This window comes from Hypanus sabinus, chromosome 3 (genome assembly GCF_030144855.1).
Source record: "Hypanus sabinus isolate sHypSab1 chromosome 3, sHypSab1.hap1, whole genome shotgun sequence".
In the NCBI taxonomy this organism is placed as follows: Eukaryota; Metazoa; Chordata; class Chondrichthyes; order Myliobatiformes; family Dasyatidae; genus Hypanus; species Hypanus sabinus.
In genome coordinates this window covers 189908087-189927905 of record NC_082708.1, presented here as the reverse complement: position 1 = coordinate 189927905, position 19819 = coordinate 189908087, and the positions used below count along the sequence as shown (strand labels likewise).

The 19819-nt window shown below is 47.4% G+C and overlaps 1 protein-coding gene across 5 annotated transcripts in view; it reads right to left on the bottom strand.

Moving 5' to 3' along the window:
* Positions 1–7048: 7048 nt before the first annotated feature.
* The window catches only part of LOC132391992 (heat shock 70 kDa protein 12B-like), a 46084-nt gene continuing 33313 nt past the window's right edge, over positions 7049–19819 (bottom strand). For all 5 annotated transcript variants that reach the window (XM_059965860.1, XM_059965862.1, XM_059965863.1 and 2 more), the window contains 3 exons: positions 14839–15097; positions 9103–9206; positions 7049–8619 (listed from right to left, as the gene is read on the bottom strand). In XM_059965860.1, coding sequence (XP_059821843.1) covers positions 7964–8619; positions 9103–9206; positions 14839–15097 — 1019 coding nt within the window. In that variant the 3' untranslated portion in view covers positions 7049–7963. The remainder of the gene's footprint in view (positions 8620–9102; positions 9207–14838; positions 15098–19819) is intronic.

The window sequence follows — 19819 nt, the reverse complement described above, 5'->3', positions numbered from 1 at the left end:
TCCTAGGCTGTTAGACTTCTTAACACCCTGTTGCTGCTCAGCACACACATGTACACCCTGTCTGATTGCACTCCATCTAAACCCTCTCCACACCCCCTCCCCAACTCATCCTGCACTGGTCACTGCTGTACCTTCTATTGCTGCTGTTTTACATATGAAACCCCGCTGGTTTCTGTGGCTGCATAAGTCTAGGGAACACACTTCGGTCCCGCCAAACCCGTGAGATTGAGGTGGCCCTGCCACCCCAAACCCCGGTGTAATTTGCTCCCCTGTTACAACTCAGTGCCAAGAAACAACAGACAGCACGCTGCATACCACTAACGGAATTACATTGCTTAACTAAAGAGTTAGTAAAGAAAACAAAACAGGCCCATTATAATTCAACAGTCGAATGTGCACAAGTTGGAGCTCATCTTGAACTTCTCTATCACTCACGCGCTGGGCCCTCAGTCTGAGTGAAAGCACAGACCACCTCCCGAACGTTGCTCGCAATCCATCTCGAACAAGTGGGTCGATGTATCCTACCAGTGGTTCTCCCCATTATCTCCTCTCTTCATCTCCTGTCGAACAAAAGACCCAAGACCAACCAAGACCCTCGGCAAAGAACCTTCCCCCCACCCTGTTCCACCATCCTGATGGCACACATTCCTCATCAATGTTATCTTCAATAATAGCCCAAACAGGCTGAAAGCAGAACAGACTGCTCTGTACCTACAGCGTAGCAGTAAAGATGTGAGCCAGGGCATTATTTATATTTATATGGCTGCTTGTTTTATTATATACTGTCAGTAATTCTATACTGTCTTACAGAAACATGCACCTCGCACTTTAAAAATACCGTGAACTATTTGAAAAATGAAAGGTTTAAAAAGGTAAATAACTCCATAACTTTAGCCTCATCCTACTCAGAAATCCCAACACAAGTTGCAGTAACTCTTTATCAGCAGCTGCACAGGGATATACCGACAATCCCCTGCAAGTCTCAGGGCAACAAGAAACTCCCACCCACTCAGAAAGTTATAAAGAGAAGGTACGGTCACTGCTCGATGTACGTATGTGTCACTATACGCTGCTGAGCTGAGGCCTCTGTTAGTCAGAGTTGACCGTGGATATTGCATCCTAGCCTGGGCAGAACAATATGGAGAGCGAGCTGCTGCCCATGAAGGGAGCTCCCTCTCTCCAAGCAGCTGATGAACCCAAAGGAACGGCGGAGACTGCAGTTTGGTACCAGCAGCGTCACGGGAGTTACCAGTCAGCATCAAACTCAATGTAGGACTGCCTTAGGGTCTCCAACTCCGGACTTTTCCCTCGGGGTTTACCTCCCCGTGAGTGGGTGTAGCCGCAAGGCAGCGGAGGCCTGAGATCAGAGTTTTCCTTCTCCTCGAGGAGCTGCCAACCACGGCTGACGAGCCCCGTCTGCTCGAAGCGACCGGTTTTAAGGTACCAGTAGCCCACTTTGCACCTTCTCCTGTCAGTAGAAATGGTTATGCCGGGCTCGGTAGCTAAGCCACACGTGGAGATCAGGAGCTGAAATTGGTTGTCAGGGGCTAGTTGAAACATACGCCGTTGGGAGCATTTAATAGGTAGTGGGAGCTTGTCCCTCATTAACACCCCCCCCCCCCCGAGCTACAGAAACCAATGTCCCCCTATACTACCTTGAGATTCTTACAGGCATTTGTAGTAGAATAAAGAAATACAGTGGAATCAATGAAAAACTACACACAAAGACCGACAAGCAATCACTGTGCAAAAGAAGACAATACAGAAGGAACCAATAAACAAGTAGGTAAATATGTTATACTGAGCACACTTGAAACTGTGTCCATAGACTGTGTAATCAGTTCAGAGTGCTGGTGAGTGCTGTTGTCCGTGCTGGTTCAGGAACCTGATAGTCGTACTTGTTCCACACCCACCCCCCAGCCCACTCTTTTGGCTTCATCTATCACTCTTCAGCTGGCTTGACCTCCTTCCTCTTCCCCACGGTCCTATTCTGGCATCTTCACCCTTCCTTTCCAGTCCCGTGGATGGGTCTCAGCCTGAAACGTCGACTGCTGCATGCTGCTGGCACAGTGGCCGGTTCTGAGGCACGACAGGGAAGGGAAAGGTCAGGCAGTGCAGTAGTTGTACGGGGCTCAATAGTTAGGGTGACCGAAAGGAGATTCTGTGGCCAGAAAAGAGACACCAGGAAGGTGTGCTGCCTCCCGGGTGCTGGGTCTGGGATGTATCGGAGTGACTGCAGGATATTCTCGAGGGGGAGGGGGAACAGCCAGAGGTTGTGGTGCATATTGGCACCAGTGACACAGGGAGAAAAGAGGAAGAGGTCCTACGCAGGAAAGAGGCTGAAGAGAAGGGCCTACCAGGTAGAAATCTCTGGATTACTCCCAGAGACACGGGTTAGTGAAGGTAGAAATGGGGTGATTGTGCAGATGAATGAGTGTCTACGGAAATGGTGCAGATGGCAGGGTTTCAAGATCTTGGGTCATTGGAATCTTTTCTGGGGAAAGGGGTGACCTGTACAAGAGGGAGGGGTTGCAGCTGAACTGAAGGGAAACTAATATTCTGGCCGCGAGGTTTGCTCACGAGAGCGATAGCTCGTTTTCCAGGGAGCCGTGAACCGGAGCCCCAGATCAGTAAGGGAAGGGTCGGACCAAAAGCTTTGAAAGGCAAAGTTGGAATTACAGGTACGATGGTTGGATAGTTTGAAGTATGTTTATCTTAACGTGAGGAGTATAATGGGTGATGAACTTACAGCACGGACCAGTACGTGGAACTATGAAGTTGAAGCCATTACTGAAACTCGGCTGAGGGAGAGACAGGAACAGGTGATTAATGTACCAGGTTTTCAGAGCTTTAGAAAAGGTAGAGGAGGAGGTAAATGATGGGGTGGAGTTGCACTACTAATCAGGGACAATATCACAGCTGCACTCACAGGAGTCCACAGCCTGAATAGAAAAGCCAGCAGCAGTTTGCTACAGCAAAAAGGAGCTTTGACCCGTGACCAACTGGCGTTTGGGATTGAATAACACGAGCAAATTAAAGGAGGGCAGTGGCAAGCACGGTGGCCATGGTCAGAGTGGACAGAGCCAGACAGGTGATCTTCAGGCTTTAGCTCCTCGAGCCCTCGGTGAAGAGAGACGTCAGTCAGAGAAAGCAAAGTCAGGAAAAGCTCAAGGTTAAGCTTTCTTCTCCTCTTCCCTTCGTTATATCTGTCAGTAGAGATAACTGACAGGACAGTGGAATGCTCCTCTTACGGGATGTGGGAAGGCAGGGTCCCTGACAGCTACAACCATGAGACGTGCATCCAGCTGCAGCTTCTAACAAACTGCATTAAAGAGTTGGAGCTGGAACTGGATGAACTCTGGATCATTCGGGAGGCTGAGGGGTGATAGATTGGACATGTAGAGAGACAGTTAAATCCAAGATGCAGGATATAGGAAACTGGCTGACAGTCAAGAAGGGGAAAGGGGTTAAGGAGCTAGTGCAGAGTTCCCCTTGACAACAGATATATCACTTTGGATACTATCGGGGGGTGGGTGGGTGGGGAGGTGGATGACCTAACAGAAGAAAGTCACAGTTGTTGGGTCTTTGGCACTGAGTATGCCTCTGTGACTCAGAAGGGAAAGGGGGCATAAGAGATGAATTGTGGTGATAGGGGATTTATTAGTTAGGAGAATGGATGGGTGGGGGTGGTTCTGTGGGTGAGAACAAGATTCCCGGATGGTATGCTGCCTCCCGGTTGCCAGGGTCTGGGATATTTCAGATCGAGTCCTTAGCATTTTTAAGTGGGAGTGCGAACAGCCAAAGGTCGTGGTCCGTGTAGGTGCCAAGGACATGGGCAGGACAAGTGGCAAGCTTCAGGGAGTTAGGTGCTAAATTAAAGGGCAGAACCCACCAGGGTTGTAATTTCCAGCAGATTTGTCAGGCAAGATTTCCCTTCACAGTAACCATGCTGAAACTGATTTTGATTTATTTTAACTTTAGTCTCCAAGTACCCCAAAACCTCATCCTTAATAGTACATCCTTAATCCTTAACACTTTCCTAACCATTGAGGTTAGACTAACTGATTTTCCTTTCTTTTGCCTTCCCCCCTTCTTAAAGAGTGGATTGACACTTGCAATCTTCCAGTCCTCCGGGACCATGACAGAATCTTGAAAGATCATGACCAATGCAAATGCATCTGTTACCTCATCAGCAACCTCTCTCAGGATTCTGGGTTGTAGTCACAGGTACATTGAAACTTATAGTGAGGAGTCATTGCCTAACGCAGTCCGAGGATGTACTGGGGCAGCCCTTGGGTATCGCCAAACCTCTGGTGCAAACCCCAACCCGTACGTCTTTGGAAAGCGGGAGGAAGCCGGACCACCGAGAAGGAACCCACACTGCCGCAATGTACAAACTTCTTACAGACTGCGGCAGTTATCAAACCCCCATCACTGGCGCTATAACGTGTTACACTGGCCATTACACTACAGTGCTGCCAGTAAATGCCAAACTCATTCACAGAAAGTGCACTGGATTGGAAAAGTTACAGACGATTTTAATCTCAGCCCGCTCCATCATGGGCACTCGTTTCCCCAGCTTCCATGACATGTTCAAAAGGTGATGCCTCAAATGAATTGAATGAATGAATTGACTTTATTACTGACATCCTTCATCTACTGTGAAGAGTAAAAATCTTTGTTATATCTCTGTCTAAATATGCAATGTGCAATTTATAGTAATTTAAAATAAATATTATGTGCAACAGGGTAGTCAATATGACATAGAAATACAGTTGTGTCAGCATGAATTAAGCAGTCTGATTGTCTGGTGGAAGAAACTGTCCCGGAGCCTGTTGGTCCTGGCTTTTAAGATAGCAGCTGGAACAGGTTGTAGTTGGTTGGAGTGACTCAGATCTCCAGTGATCCTTGGGCCCTTTTTACACACCTGTCTTTGTAAATGACCTGACTAGGGGGGGAGTTCACATCTTCAGATGCGCTGGGCTGTCCGCACCACTCTCTGCTGGGTCCTGCAACTGAAGGAGTAGAGTTCCCATACCAGGCAGAGATGCAGCCAGTCAGGGTGCTCTCAATCATGCCTCTATAGAAAGTTCTTAGAGTTTGGGGGGGGGGGCATTTCAAACTTCTTCAACCATTTTAGGTGAAAGAGGTGCTAGTTGTGCCTTTTTCACCACACATCCGATATATATATAGACCACATGAGATACTCGGTGATGTTTATGCCAAGGAACCTAAGAGAGGTGGCATCCATCATTAAGGACCCCCATCACTTAGGACGTGCTCTCTTCTCATCCCTACCATTAAGGAGGAGATACAGGAGCCTGAAGACACACATTCAATGTTTCAGGAACAATTTCTTCCCTTCTGTCACCTTCTTCTGCCCAAGGAGAGTAGTGTGAGCTGCCTTAATGACTATCGTCCAGTAGCACTCACATCTACGACAATGAAATGCTTTTGAGAGGTTGCTCATGGCTAGAATCAACATCTGTTTCAGCAAGGACCTGGATCCACTGCAATTTGTCTATTGCCACAATAGGTCCAGAGCAGACACAATCTCAATGGCTCTTCATTTGGCCTAAGACCACCTGGACAATACAAACACCTACACTTTGTCAGGATGCTGTTCATTGACGATAGCTCAGTGTTTAACACCTTCATTCCTACAGTCCTAATCAAAAAGCTACGGAACCTTTCCTAACTGGAAGACCACAATCTTTGTGGATTGGAAATAACATTTCCTCCTTACTGACGATCAACCCTGAGGGGTGTGTGCTTTGTCCGTTGCTCTACTCCCTCCATACCCATGACAGTGTGGTTAGGCATAGCTCAAATGCCACCTATAAATCTGCTGATGATACAACCATTGTTGACAGAATGTCAGATGGGAGGGTGTACAAGAGCGAGATATACCAACAAGCTGAGTGGTGTCACAGCAACATCCTTGCACTCAACATCAACAAGGCCAAAGAATTGACTGTGAACTTCAGAATGGGTAAGACGACGGATCACAAACCAATCCTCATACGGTCAGCAATTTTAAGTTCCTGGGTGTCAACATCTCTAAGGATCTAACCTGGTTGCAACATATTGATGCAGCTACAGAGAAGATAAGACAACGGCTATATTTCATTAGGAGCTTGAGATGTGGTTTGTCACCTAAAGAACTTGAAAACTTCTACAGACACACTGTGGACAGCATCTTGACAGGCATCACCATCTGGTATGAGGTGGTGGGGGGTGCTACTTATCAAAAGAAGCTACAGAAAGTTGTAAAATTAGTCTGTTCCATCATTAGCCTCCGTAGTATCCAAGACATCTTCAAGCAGTGCCTCAGAAAGGCAGCGTCTATTATTAGGGACTCTCACCCACCCAGGCCATGCCCTCTTCTCAAGGAGGCACACTCTCGGTGATTCAAGAACAGCTTCTTCCACTCTGCCATCCAATTTCTAAATGGACTTTGAACCCATTAACACAACCTGACTTTTTATTATTTCTGTTTTAGCACTATTTTAAATTTAACTTATATATATATATAACTACTGTAATTCATTATTTTTAATTTACAAAAAATTAATTTGTAATTCAGTTCTTTTCTATATTTATCATGTATAGCATTGTACTACTGCTGAGAATTAACAAATTCCATGACATTTGCCGGTGATAAGGAGGGTCTCGGCCTGAGACGTCAACTGTTCATTCATTTCCTTCGATAGAGTTGCTAAGTTCCTCCAGCATTTTGTGTATGTGTTGCTCTGGATTCCAGCATCTGCCTGCGTGTTATCTAGACTCCATTTTCTGTACATCCATATACCTATATAAGAGCCTGTAAATGCCTCTATGTCTCCACTGCCACCCCAAACAGTGCATTCCAGGCACCCACAACTTGCCCTGCACACCTCCTTACAAGTTACCTCCCTCTCCTTAAATGAATGTCATCTGGTATTAGACGTTTCAGCTCTGGGAGGAAGATACTGTCTGTCAACCCCCATCTTCCTATTTTAATACACAAACGGCAATTTCAATTTTAAATATTCATAACACCAAATCATAATATCACATAAAAATGTTTATCCATGGTTTAATGTCAGAAAATTATATAGAAATTTTAAATAACAGGTTATAGGTCAGGTTAACAGTGGCACCATGTTACTATGCCCTCCTACACACTCAGTGGTCACCAGACTGATGATCCAAGTGTTAATTTGCTCCCCCCATCTCCATCCTCCTCCTCAACCCCCAATCTGTTGATGGTGAACATCGATGGGTGAGGCCAAACCCACCCTTCTCATATCATCTTCGACTGTGGACACACAAGGCAACGAGGCCTTCCTTCCCAAGCAGATGGGACCGGGAGAGGTTCCAGTCTCAGAGGGGTTGATCTAACTGCTCACCAGGGCAAGGGTAGACTCCAAATCAATACTGAGACCTTTCTGAAGGGCAGTTTGTGCAGGTGGGAGCCTTTGGGAAGACAAGAGTCCTGGGTGCTCTGGTTCAGATTTGGGTTCTGTTTAAGGTAGAGGTTGATTAATCAGGGTGTCAATGGTTGCTAGAAGATGGCAGGAGAATGGGGTTGAGAAAGATAATATATCAGCCATGATGTAATGGTGGAGCAGACTTGATGGGTCTAATTCTGCTCCTATGGTTTAGACCAGGATGAGTGGATGTACGAGCAAGGTTCCTGACGTGGGATACTGACTGATGACAAGGTTAGGATGCGTACTCCGATTATGTCTGACCAGCTGTGCTCAGGGAGTGCCCCGCAAAGTCACCTTCACCCAGTTACCTCAGGACCATCCCAACAGAGGGTCTGAGACTACCTGCTCAGGACAGCTGGGGTGGTAGAGAGTCACCCTCCCTCAGGATGCAGGAGATAAGGATTCAGTGGGTGGGGAGAGGGTCTGAGATGTGGGAGCGGATTTAACGGGGTGTTTAAAAGGCGAAGGAGAGGGCTTCCTTTCCCCTCTCATTCCGACAGCCAGTCGAGGGTGGCTCGGACCTCGGCGCCGGTGAGGGTATCCAGGGCCGACACCCCGATCTCGGTGTCGCCGAATTGGAGGCTGACTCGGATCTCGCGGGCCGGGCCGGGCCGCTCCACCGGCTCAGCCCCGTCTTCCGGGCCGGCGTCCAGATCCAGGCTGAGGGTGGCGCAGCGCCGGACACCGGGGTCGCTGACGAAGCGCACCCCGGGCTCGGGGGCGCAGTAGAGGCTAATACGGGCGGAGCGCTGGCCGGGCCGGGCGGGCATGTAGCGCCGCTGTAGCCGCTCGCCGGGGGCCAGCGGCTGGCCGGCCCGCACCAGCCGGTCGAAGACATCGGCACACCACTGGGCGCCGTCCCGCTCCAGCAGCTTGTGGGCCGGGTGGCGGCCCGGCTCGAAGCGCCGCAGCACGGCCAGGCCGTAGGTGAGGGGCGAACGCCGCAGCCGCACCACGGCTGGCTCCAGGCCCAGCAGCACGGCGCCCTGCAGCGTGCTCAGCCCCGAGGCCTGCGGCAGCAGCAGCCGGCAGCCCTCGGGCAACACTCGCTCCAGTTCCCGCTGCAGCCGCCCCGACGCCGCGAAGCCCCCCACCAGGAAGAGGGAGCGCACGCCTGCCGCCTCGGGCCGCCGCAGCACAGCCTCTGTGAAAGGAGGGAGTGAGGGGGAGGTAAATCAGGTGGGAAGGGGAGAGAAAAGTGGGGTAGGTTGAGAGGGAGGTATGAGGGAAGGGTGTGAAGAGTGATGGTAGACGGAAGAGAGGGAGGAGAAGGGTGGAATGAGAGAGTGTGGATAGGGGAGGGAGGATGGGGAGGGAAGGAAAGGTGGAAAAAGGAGGAACAGTTATATTGGGATATTAGGCCTGGGACCACCACATGCCTTATGCCTCACACACACAGTAACCCCTCCCAATCCTCCCATTAACCCCACACACATTCCCTGCCTCCAAATTCCCTCATTCCTAGAACTTCTTCCCCTAACCCCCCCCCCCCCAACAACCACACTGCCCCTTCACCACGACTTCTCAGAGCGTAGAAAGACAAAGTGGGTGGAACAGTGCCGTCTCTCAGTGCCTGCCAAGGACACCCACCGCCCCCCCCCCCCAGGATAGCCCCTACCCCACTCACCAATGTGCTGCACCACCAGTCTGATAGTTGGCTGGAAGAGCTCATCCACAGCTTGGGGCGATATCTGCAGCATCCCCTGCGAGCTCCACTTTATCAGTTTGTTACTGTGGGCAGAGGGAGAGACACAGAGAGCATCAGCAACACCTGGGTGATTATTGTCACCGTTGGCAGGTCCAGAGGGAAGTCTGTCCTGTACAGTTCTCATACAGCTGCAATTCGTCACATCGGTGGATCGAGGTAGTCCAAAGGAGAATAACAATACTGAATCATCAGCACAAGAGCTGCTGCAGATCTCGACTGATCAATTCCCTCCATGGATGCTGCTTGACCTACTGAGTTCCTCCCACATCTTGGAATATCCTGATGACTCTCCAGTGCAACCTCATAGAGTCAGAGAGCAGTACAGCACAGAAACATCCCTTTGGCCCACCTAGTTTGTGCCAAACAGATCCTCTTGTATCCGGACCATTCCCATCCATGTACCTATCCAAACTTATCTGAAATGTTGAAATCAACCACTTGCTCTGGCAGCTCATTTTATGCTCTCATCACCATCACTTAGACAGATGAGGAGAATGGGCAAGGAAGTGGCAAATAAAATGCAATGCTGGAAAATGCATGGTCATGCACTTTGGGAGTAGAAATAAATGTGTGGACTATTTTCTAAGTGGGGAGAAAATTGAGGAATCTGAGATGCAGAGGGACTTGGGAGTCCTTGTGCAGAACAGCGAAGAAGTTCTCCCTCGTGCTCCCCTTAAGCATTTTACCTTTCACACTTAACCTATGACCTATACACCGAACCTCAGTGGAAAAAGCTGCCTTACCTTTGTCCTCATAACTTTGTCTACCTCTCCTCTCCCCACATTCTCCTTTGCCCTGGGGAATAAAGTCCAAACCTGTTCAGCCTCACACTGTAATTCAGGTCCTCAGGGCTTGGCAATTTCCTTGTAAATTTTCTCTGGCACGTCCTTGGATGTGTTGCATGTTAACACAAATGATACATTTCACTGTATGTTTTGATGGATGTGTATCTGTATCTAAATATGATCTACGCCTGTACTTTCAACCTTATTAATTTCCTGTAGCTAGAGGACCAGAACTTCACACAATACTCCAAATACTCCCAAATTAGACCATAAGACGCAGGAGCAGAATTGGGCCATTTAGCCCATCGAGTATCCTCCGCCATTCAGTCATGGCTGATCATTTTTAATCCTCTTCTCAGCCTCCCTCCTGACCTTTTCCCCATAACCTTTGATGCCATGTCCAATCAAGAACCTATCAAGCTCTGCCTTAAATACACCCAATGACCGGGCCTCCACGGCTGCCTGTGGCAACAAATTCCACAAATTCACCACCTCTGGCTAAAGAAATTTCTTCACATCTGTGTTTTAAATGGAGGCCCTTCTATCCTGAAGCTGTGTCCTCTTGTCCTAGACTCCCCCACCATGGGAAACATACTTTCCATATCTACTCTGTCTAGGCCTTGCAATATTCAAAAGGTTTCATTGAGATCCCCCCTCATCCTTCTGAATTCCAGCGAGTACAGACCCAGAGCCATCAAATGTTCCTCGTATGATAACCCTTTCATTCCTGGAATCATCCTTGTGAACCTCCTCTGGACCCTCTCCAATGTCAGCACATCTTTTCTAAGATGAGGGGTCCAAAACTGTTCACAATACTCAAGGTGAGGCCTCACCAGTGCCTTATAAAACTTCCGCATCACATCCCTGCTCTTGTATTCTAGACCTCTTGAAATGAATGCTAACATGGCATTTGCCTTCCTCACCACCAACTCAACCTGCAAGTTAACCTTTAGGGTGTTCTGCACAAGGACTCCCAAGTCCCTTTGCATCTCAGATTCCTCAATTTTCTCCCCACTTAGAAAACAGTCCGCACATTTATTTCTACTACCAAAGTGCATGACCATGCATTTTCCAACATTGTATTTCATTTGCCACTTCCTTGCCCATTCTCCTAATCTGTCTAAGTCCTACAGCCTTCCTGTTTCCACAACACTACCTGCCCCTCCACCAATCTTTGTATCATCTGCACACCTGGCAACAAAGCCATTGATTCCATTATCTAAATCATTTATATACAGCTAAAAGCAGCCCATCACAGATCCCTGCGGAACACCACTAGTCACTGTCAGCCAACCAGAAAAGGATCCTTTTATTTCCACTCACTGCCTCCTACCAATCAGCCACTGTTCTAACCATGCTATCAACACAAAAGATGCTGGAGTAACTCAGCAGGCCAGGCAGCATCTATGAAAATGCCTTCTGAAAATTCAAAATGACCAAATCCACTGCATCCCTTTTATCTTGATTAGATTCAACTTTATTGTCATTGTGCCAAGTACAGATACAAAGCCAATGAAATGCAATTAGCATCTAACCAGAAATGCAAAGAATAGTGTTATTTACAAAATAACTACGAATAAAAAGTAAGTGCTACAGCACATAAATATAAAAGTACTGAGACAGTACAATATTAGTGCAATACTGCTTAGCGCTGTGATGTGAGGTTCAGCAGGGTCACAGCCTCAGGGAAGAAGCTCTTCCTGTGCCTGCTGGTGCGGGAGCGGAGGCTCCTGTAGCGCCTACCGGATGGGGGGAGAGTAAAAGGTCCATGGTTAGGCTGAGATGCATCCTTGACAATGCTTTTTGCCGTGCCTGGGCAGTGTTTATGGTAGATGTTCTCAATGGTGGGAAATTGGGTGTCGATAATCTGCTGGGCAGTTTTCACCACACGCTGGAGTGCTTTGCGGTCCGATAATTGCCATACCTCACTGAGATGCAGTTGGTGAGTATGCTCTCAATGGTACAGCGGTAAAAGTCCATCAGTATCCTGGGACAGAGGTGAGTTTTCTTGATGCTCCGCAGGAAATAAAGGCTCTGTTGCACCTTTTTGATCAGGATGGAGGAGTTCAGGGACCAGGTGAGATCCTCGGAAATGTGGACACCCAGGAATTTGAAGCTTGATACACGCTCCACTACAGCTCCATTGATGTAGATACGGACGTGAATGTGGCTCCTAGCACGCCTGAAGTCCACAATGATCTCCTTGGTCTTCTGGGTGTTAAGGGCCAGGTTGTTGTCGGTACACCACGCGACCAGGTGTTACTTGGAATCTCCTCAAAGAATTCCAACAGGTTTGCTAGGCAAGATTTTGAGTAAACCATGCTGACTGTGTCCTATCTTGTCCTGTGTCACCAAGTACTCCATAACCTCATCCTTAACAATTGACTCCAACATCTTCCCAACCACTGAGGTCAGGCTAACTGGTCTATAGTTGCCTTTCTGCTGCCTTCCTCTTTTCATAAAGAGTGGAGTGACATTTGCAATTTGCCAGTCCTCCAGAACCACGGCAGGTTCCAATGATTCTTGAAAGATCATTACTAATGCCTCCACAGTCTCCACCACTACCTCTTTCAGAACCCTAGGGTGCAGTTCATCTGACTGGGGTGAATTGTGTACCTATAGATTTTTCAGCTTTTTGAGCACCTTCTCTCTTGTAATAGTAACTGCACTCACTTCTCTTCCCTCACACCCTTCAACATCTGGCACGCTGCTAGTGTCTTCCACAGTGAAGACTGATGCAAAAATACTCTTATTTATTTCACCTGCCATCTCCTTGTTCCTCCCTCGTTATTATTTCTCCAGCCTCATTTTCTAGCGGTCCTACGTCCACTCACATCTCTGTTTTATTTTTTACATACTTGAAAAAGCTTTTTCTACCCACCTTGATATTGTTTGCAAGCTTGCTTTCATATTTCATCTTTTCCTTTCTAATGATTCTATTAGTTGCTTTTTGTAGGTTTTTAAGACCATAAGACCCAATCCTTTATCTTCCTGCTATTATTTGCTTTGTTGTATGCCCTCTCTTTTGCTTTTACATTTGCTTTGACTTCTCGTCAGCCACGGTTGTACTATTTTGCCATTTGAGTATTTTTTTTTGGAAAGATTTTCAATCCTGTACCTTCCTCATTTTTCCCAGAAACTCAAGTCATCCCTGCCAGCACTTCCTTCCAATTTACTTTGGCCAGTTCCTCTGTCATACCACTGTAATTTACTTTACTCCACTGAAATACTGCTGTCAGACTTTCTCCCTATCAAATTTCAAGTTGAACTCAATCATATTGTGATCACTGTCTCCTAAAGGTTCCTTTACCTTAAGCTCCCTAATCGTCTCCGGTTCATTACAAAACACCCAATCCAGTATAGCTGATTCCCTAGTAGACTCAATGACAAACTGCTCTAAAAAGCCATCTCTTAGGCATTCAACAAATTCACTTGCTTGAGATCCATTATTAACCCGATTTTCCCAATCTACCTGCGTTGAAATCTCCCATGACTATTATAACATTGCCTTTTTGACACACCTTTTCTTTTTCCTGTTGTAATCTGTATTCCACATCCCAGCTACTGTTTGGAGGCCTGTATATAAGTGCCATCAGGGTCCTTTTACCCTTGCAGTTTCTGAGTTCAATCCACAAAGATTCAACACCTTCTGATCCTATGTCATATCTTTCTAATACTTTGATGCCATTCTTTACCAGCAGAGCCATGCCACCCCCTCTGCCTACCTTCCTATCCCTCCGATATAACGTGTAACCTTGGACTTTCAGCTCTCAACTACAACCACCCGTCAGCCATGATTAAGTAATGGCCACAACATCAAACCCAACCATCTGTAAAAGGGGAAGAAGATCATCCACCTTATTTTGTATACTCCATGCATTGAGATATTACACTTTGAGTGCTGTATTTGCTACCCTTTTTGATTCTGCATCCCTAATGTACTGATACTCACCCTGCTGGCTGTAATTTTGTCCTGTCATCTGCCTGCCTTTCCTGACAGCCTGACTGCACACTGTCTTTGCTTTTTTACCATCTGTCCTATCCTGAGTCCCTTCACTCCGGTTCCCACACCCCTGCCAAATTAGTTTAAACCCTCCCCAACAGCTCTAACAAACCTGCCTGCGAGAATATTGGTTCCCCCTTGGGTTCAGCTGCAGCCCATCCTTTTTGTACAGGTCATAACCACCCCCCCTCCAAGAAATTCCAATGATCCAAGAACCAGAAGCCCTTCTCAGCCATGCATTTATCTCCCAAGTCCCCCTGTTTCTACCCGCACTGGTGCATGACACGGGTAGTGATCCAGCTGTTACTTCCCGGGAGGCCCTGCCTCTCAGCTTTCTACCTAGCTCTCCGAATTCTCTCTTCTTCAAAGACTTCTTTGCTTTTCCTTTCTAAGTCATTGGTACCAATATGTACCAAGACATCTGGCTGCTCTCCCTCCCCCTCCAAAATGCTGTGTCCCTGATCCTGGTAGCAGGGAGGCAGCGTACAACCCAGGTGTCCTGTTCATGTCCACGAAACTTCTCATGATCCTCTGCAAGTCTTTAACAGGGATGCTTCCTACATTGTGGGGTCACTGATCGGGCAAACCCACATTAAGGGGGACCTTAATGGTAACACCTCCCCAATTACAGAGTTTCTGGTAACACTCCCCAGCTACAGAGGGAAGTCACCATCATAGAGGTCTCTGATGGAGATATTCTTCATTTATAAGAGAGGGTGTCCCACCACCAATTTCCTCCTCCTCCTCATCCTCCTCAAACTGGGCTCCCTGATGGACCCTTCCTCCCCTTCCAGGGGTCCCATTGGGCCAGATTGACTTCCCCCCCACCCATGGTGATCAGGGAGGAGGGGCAGTGGTCTCTGTTACCTGCACTTTTTCAGCACCGCCTCCACACTCTCGCCTCTGTGCTTCCTGTAGAACTCAGTGAAGGAGAAGGGCAGTGATATGTTGAGTGGAGTGGTGAGTTTATGCGAGATGGACTGTTTCCGGGCCTCGAACGCCATCATCAGATCCACCCAGGCTGCCGGGCGCTTCAGCCTGAATCCCTCGATCAAGTCACAGCCGAAAATCTGACACAGCATCTCCTGGAAGGCCAGGTCCACACCCACTGCTCCGTATGGACCACCTGTGGGAGAGGCCACACATCATTACCACAAGACAGAGCAGTATAACATGGCCATTTGGTCTGTCAAAGTCTGTCCTGCCATTCATAAGCCCATAAGACAGAGGAGCAGAATTACATCAATTGGCCCATTAAGTGTGCTCTGCATTCCATCATGGCTGATTTATTTTCCCTCTCAACCCTATTCCCCTACTTTCTCCCCATTACCTTTGACATCCTTACTAATCTAGAACCTATCAGCCTCCTCTTTAAATATATAAGAATGACTTGGCCTCCGCAGCCGTCTGTGCCACTAAAGGACACATCCTTTCCAACTAGGCCTTTCAATATCTAAATGGTTTCATCAAGATCCTCCCTTATTCTTCTAAACTCCAGTGAGTACAGGCCCAGACCGTCAAATGCTCCTCATAGGTTAAAGCCTTTCATTCCCGGGATCATTCTCGTGAACCTCCTCCAGTCTCTTCTATTCCAGAATATCTTTCCTTGGAAATGGGGCCCAAAACTGCTCACAATACTCCAAATGTGGCAGCCACCTTCTCCCCACGTATGCTGTCGCAGGAGACTAGCAAATTTCGACAGTGGAATGCAGGAGAGCATACTGACCAGTTCTGAATGCTCTCTGGTCATGAGAGCCTGACTTATAGGGAGGGTTATGACTGGCTTTATTCTTTGGAATGTAGGAGAGTGAGGGCTGATCTTATAGAGGTGTATAAAATCATGAGGGGCATAGAGAGGGTAAATTTTCCCCCTAGACAATGGGAACTTAAAACTAGGGAACTTAGATGAGAATCAAAATCAGGTTGAATATCACCAGCATATATTGTGAAATTTATTAACTTTATGGCAGCATGAAATACATGATAAATAAATACAGGGGAAAACTGAGTTACGTTAAGTATATATATGTCTATTAAATATTTATGTTAAAATAAGTCGTGCAAAAATAAACATAAAAAAAGTAGTGAGGTAGTGCTCATGGGTTCAATACCCATTTAGAAATTGGACAGCAGATGGGGAAAAGGTGTTACTGAATTGCTAATTACCTTCCCGACGGTAACGGTGTGAAGAGGGCATGTCCCGGGTGGTGGGGAGCCTTAATGGTGGATGCCCCCTTCCTCACGCATTGCTCCTTGAAGACGTCTTGGATCCTACGGAGGTTGGTACCCATGATGGATCTGACTAGTTTTACAAGTTTCTGCAACTTATTTTGATCTTTTGCAGTAGCCTTCCCCATATTAGACGGGGATGCAGTCTGTCAGAATGTTCCCCATGGTACACTTGTGGAAGTTTTTGAGTGTTTTAGCTGATAAACCAAATACCTCAAACTCCTAATGAAATATAGCTGCTATCTTTCCTTCTTTATAGCTGCATCAATACTTTGCATCCAGGTTCAATCCTCAGAGACAACATTGATTTCTCAAACTTCCAGCAATACCCCACCTTCACCATTTCCCATCCCCTTGTCCCTTTTTCATGTTATCTTCTGCCCATCCGTCACCCCCTCGCCACCTTTTTCTTTCTTCCATGGTCTTCTGTCTCTTTCACCAATCAACTTCCTGGCTCTTTGCTTCATCCCACCCCTCCAACTTTCACTTATAGCCTGGTGTTTCTCTCTCCCCTCCCCCCCATCTTTCAAATTTACTCCTCAGTTCTTTTTTCTCCAGTCCTGCCGAAGGGTTTCAGCCCGAAACTTCGACAGTACTGTTTTCCATAGATGCTGAGTTCCTCCAGCATTTTGTGTGTGTTGCTAGGTCCTCAGAGACCTTGACACCCAGGAACTTGAAATTGCTCACTCTCTCCACCTCTGGTCCCTCTATGAGGATTGGTTTTTGTTCCCTTGTCTTATCCTTCCTGAAGTCCGCAATCAGCTCTTTGGTCTTTCTGACGTTGAGTGCATGGTTGCTGCTGTGACACCACTCAGCTAACTGGTGTATCTTGCTCCTGTACACCTGAAATTCTGCCACCAATGGCTGCATCATCAGCACATTTATAGATGGTATTTGAGCTATGCCTAGCCACACAGTCATGGGTGTAGAGGGAGTAGAGCAGTGGGCTAAGCAGACATCCCTGTGTTGCACCAGTGTTGATCATCAGCGAGGTGGAAATATTATTTCCAATCTGCACAGACTGTGGTCTTCCTGAGAGAAAGTCGAGGATCCATTTGCAGAGGGAGGTAGAGGGCCAGGTTCTGTAGCTTTTCGATTGGGACTGTAGGAATGATGAGTTATAATTGATGAACAGCAACCTGACGTAGGTATTTGTATTATCCAGATGATCCAAGGCTGCATGGAAAACCACTGAGATCACATCTGCTGTAGACCTATTGTGACGATAGGCAAACTGCACTGGGTCCAGGTCCTTGCCGAGGCAGGAGTTGATGATAGTCATGACCAACTTCTCAAAGCATTTCATCAACGTCGATGAGAGTGTGCCAGACGATAGCTGTTGCAGCAGCTCACACTGATCTTCAGGTGTAATTGCCCTTTTGAAGCAGGTGGGAACTTCCGACTGGAGCAGTAAGTGAATGAAAATTTCTTTGAATACTCCCACTAGTTGGTTGGCACAGGTTTTCAGAGCCTTATTAGGTACTGCCACCCACTGACTTCATAGCTTTTGAATTGAACCCCTCCACTAATGAAGGCCAATGCATCACACGCCTTCTTGACCATCCTATCAACTTGCGCAGCAACTTTGAGGGATCTTTGGATGCGGATCCCGAGATCCCGCCGTTCCTCCACACTGCTAATTTGCACTGGTGGAAATATATCTCTGCTCCTTCACCATCTAAGCTCTGGAACTCCCTCCCTAACAGCACCAGCTAAGCACCTTCATCAGAAGTCTAGTGGTTCATGTAGCTTCACCCCACCTCCTCAAGGGGCAGTTCAGAATGGGCAATAAATGCTGGTATTGCTGAGAGCGTGAATAAAAAGTTAACACAAAGTATACTGCAGATGCTGTGGTCAAATCGAGACGTACAAAAAAGCTGGATGAACTCAGCAGGTCGGGCAGCATCCGTTGAAAGAAGCAGTCAACGTTTTGGGTCGAGACCCTTCGTCAGGACTAAAGCAGGAGGGGGCAGGGGCCCTATAAAGAAGGTGGGGGGAGGGTGGAAAACCAATCAGAGGAAAGATCAAGGGGTGGGGGAGGGAAAACAGGGAGGGGATAGGCAGGAGTGGTGAAGAGGGAATGTAAGGGGAAAGCACTATGGGTAGTAGAAGGAGGCAGAGTCATGAGAGGTGATAGGCAGCTGGAAGAGGAGACAGAGTGAATGTGGGATGGGGGAAGGGAGAGGGAGGGAATTACTGGAAGTTGGAGAATTCAATGTTCATACCAAGGGGCTGGAGACTACCCAGACGCTAGATGAGAATGAGATGTTGTTCCTCCAACCTGAGTTTGACCTCATCATGGCAGTAGAGGAGGCCATGTATGGACATATCCGAATGGGAATGTGAAGTAGAGTTGCAGTGAGTGGCAACCGGGAGATCCTGTCTATTGTGATGGACGGAGTGGAGGTGCTCGATGAAGTGGTCCCCCAACCTGCGTCGGGTCTCGCCGATGTAGAGGAGGCTGCACCAGGAGCACCGGTTGCAATAGATTACCCCAACAATAAAAATACACCAAATAAAAAGTTGATGTTGCTGCAAAACCTGTAACATAATGAATCACACCCACCCTGTTTGTCCCATTCCCACCTGGGTGGAGGCTACGTAGCATCTCAAAAATAGTTGCTTTCCTCAAGCAGTGAGGCTGATCAACACCGCCACCCACTAACCCACCCCTCCACACCCCCAACCAACATTAATTCATCATTTCTTGTCAGTCACCTTACATACAGACGCTTCTGTGCCTAGCGTCACTTTATGGTCGTATAATCAATCTATGTATATAAGCTACCTTGTGTTTTTGTATTTATTGTGATATTTTATTATTGTGTTCTTTATCTCAGTGTGTTTCGTTTTGAGATGCATTGGATCTGGAGTAACAAAGCTTTTGTTCTCCTTCACACTTGTAAACTGGAAATGACATTAAACAATCCTGAATCTAAAGTTTGTGAGAGGAAAGAGATTTTGACTGTTGGTTGTCAGTCATTGTTTATGTCTAGCCGTTTCATAAGTTCTGTTGCATTCTTTAGCAAATGCATACAAGAAAATGAATCTCAAAGTATGTATATGGTAACATATACATACTTTGAGAATACTGTAAATTTATTTTGAACTATGAGATTTAATAGGGGTATGAGGAGCAACTTCACACAGTTGACGGTAAAGGGAACAAGCTGCCAGAAGACGTGGTTGAGACAGGTACGGTGCATTAACAAAATTCAAAAGGCACATGGACAGGTAGGAAAGGTTTAGAGAGATGTGGGCCAATGGGATTAGCTGGGTGGGTGTGGACGAGTTGGGCCGAAGGGCCTGTTTCTGTGTAGTGACCGGAGGGTGCTGACGCAGCCCGACAGGAGAGTCAGAGACTTCCCATTGTGACTGTACTCAATAACGTGAGAATAAAACACTTGGCAGGCTTTCAGCTCATTGCAGAGAAATCAAACAAAGGGCAACCGGAGTGCCACAGACCATTCCCACCCAGTTCAGACGGGACTGGCACTCTCGAGGCCACTGGATGAGTGGCACAGAGCCAATGGAAAGCTCATATTGTTGCAATAGGACGTAGATCAGAGCAGCCCTTCAGCCCACAATGCTGTGCTGACCCTTTAACCTACTCTTAAGA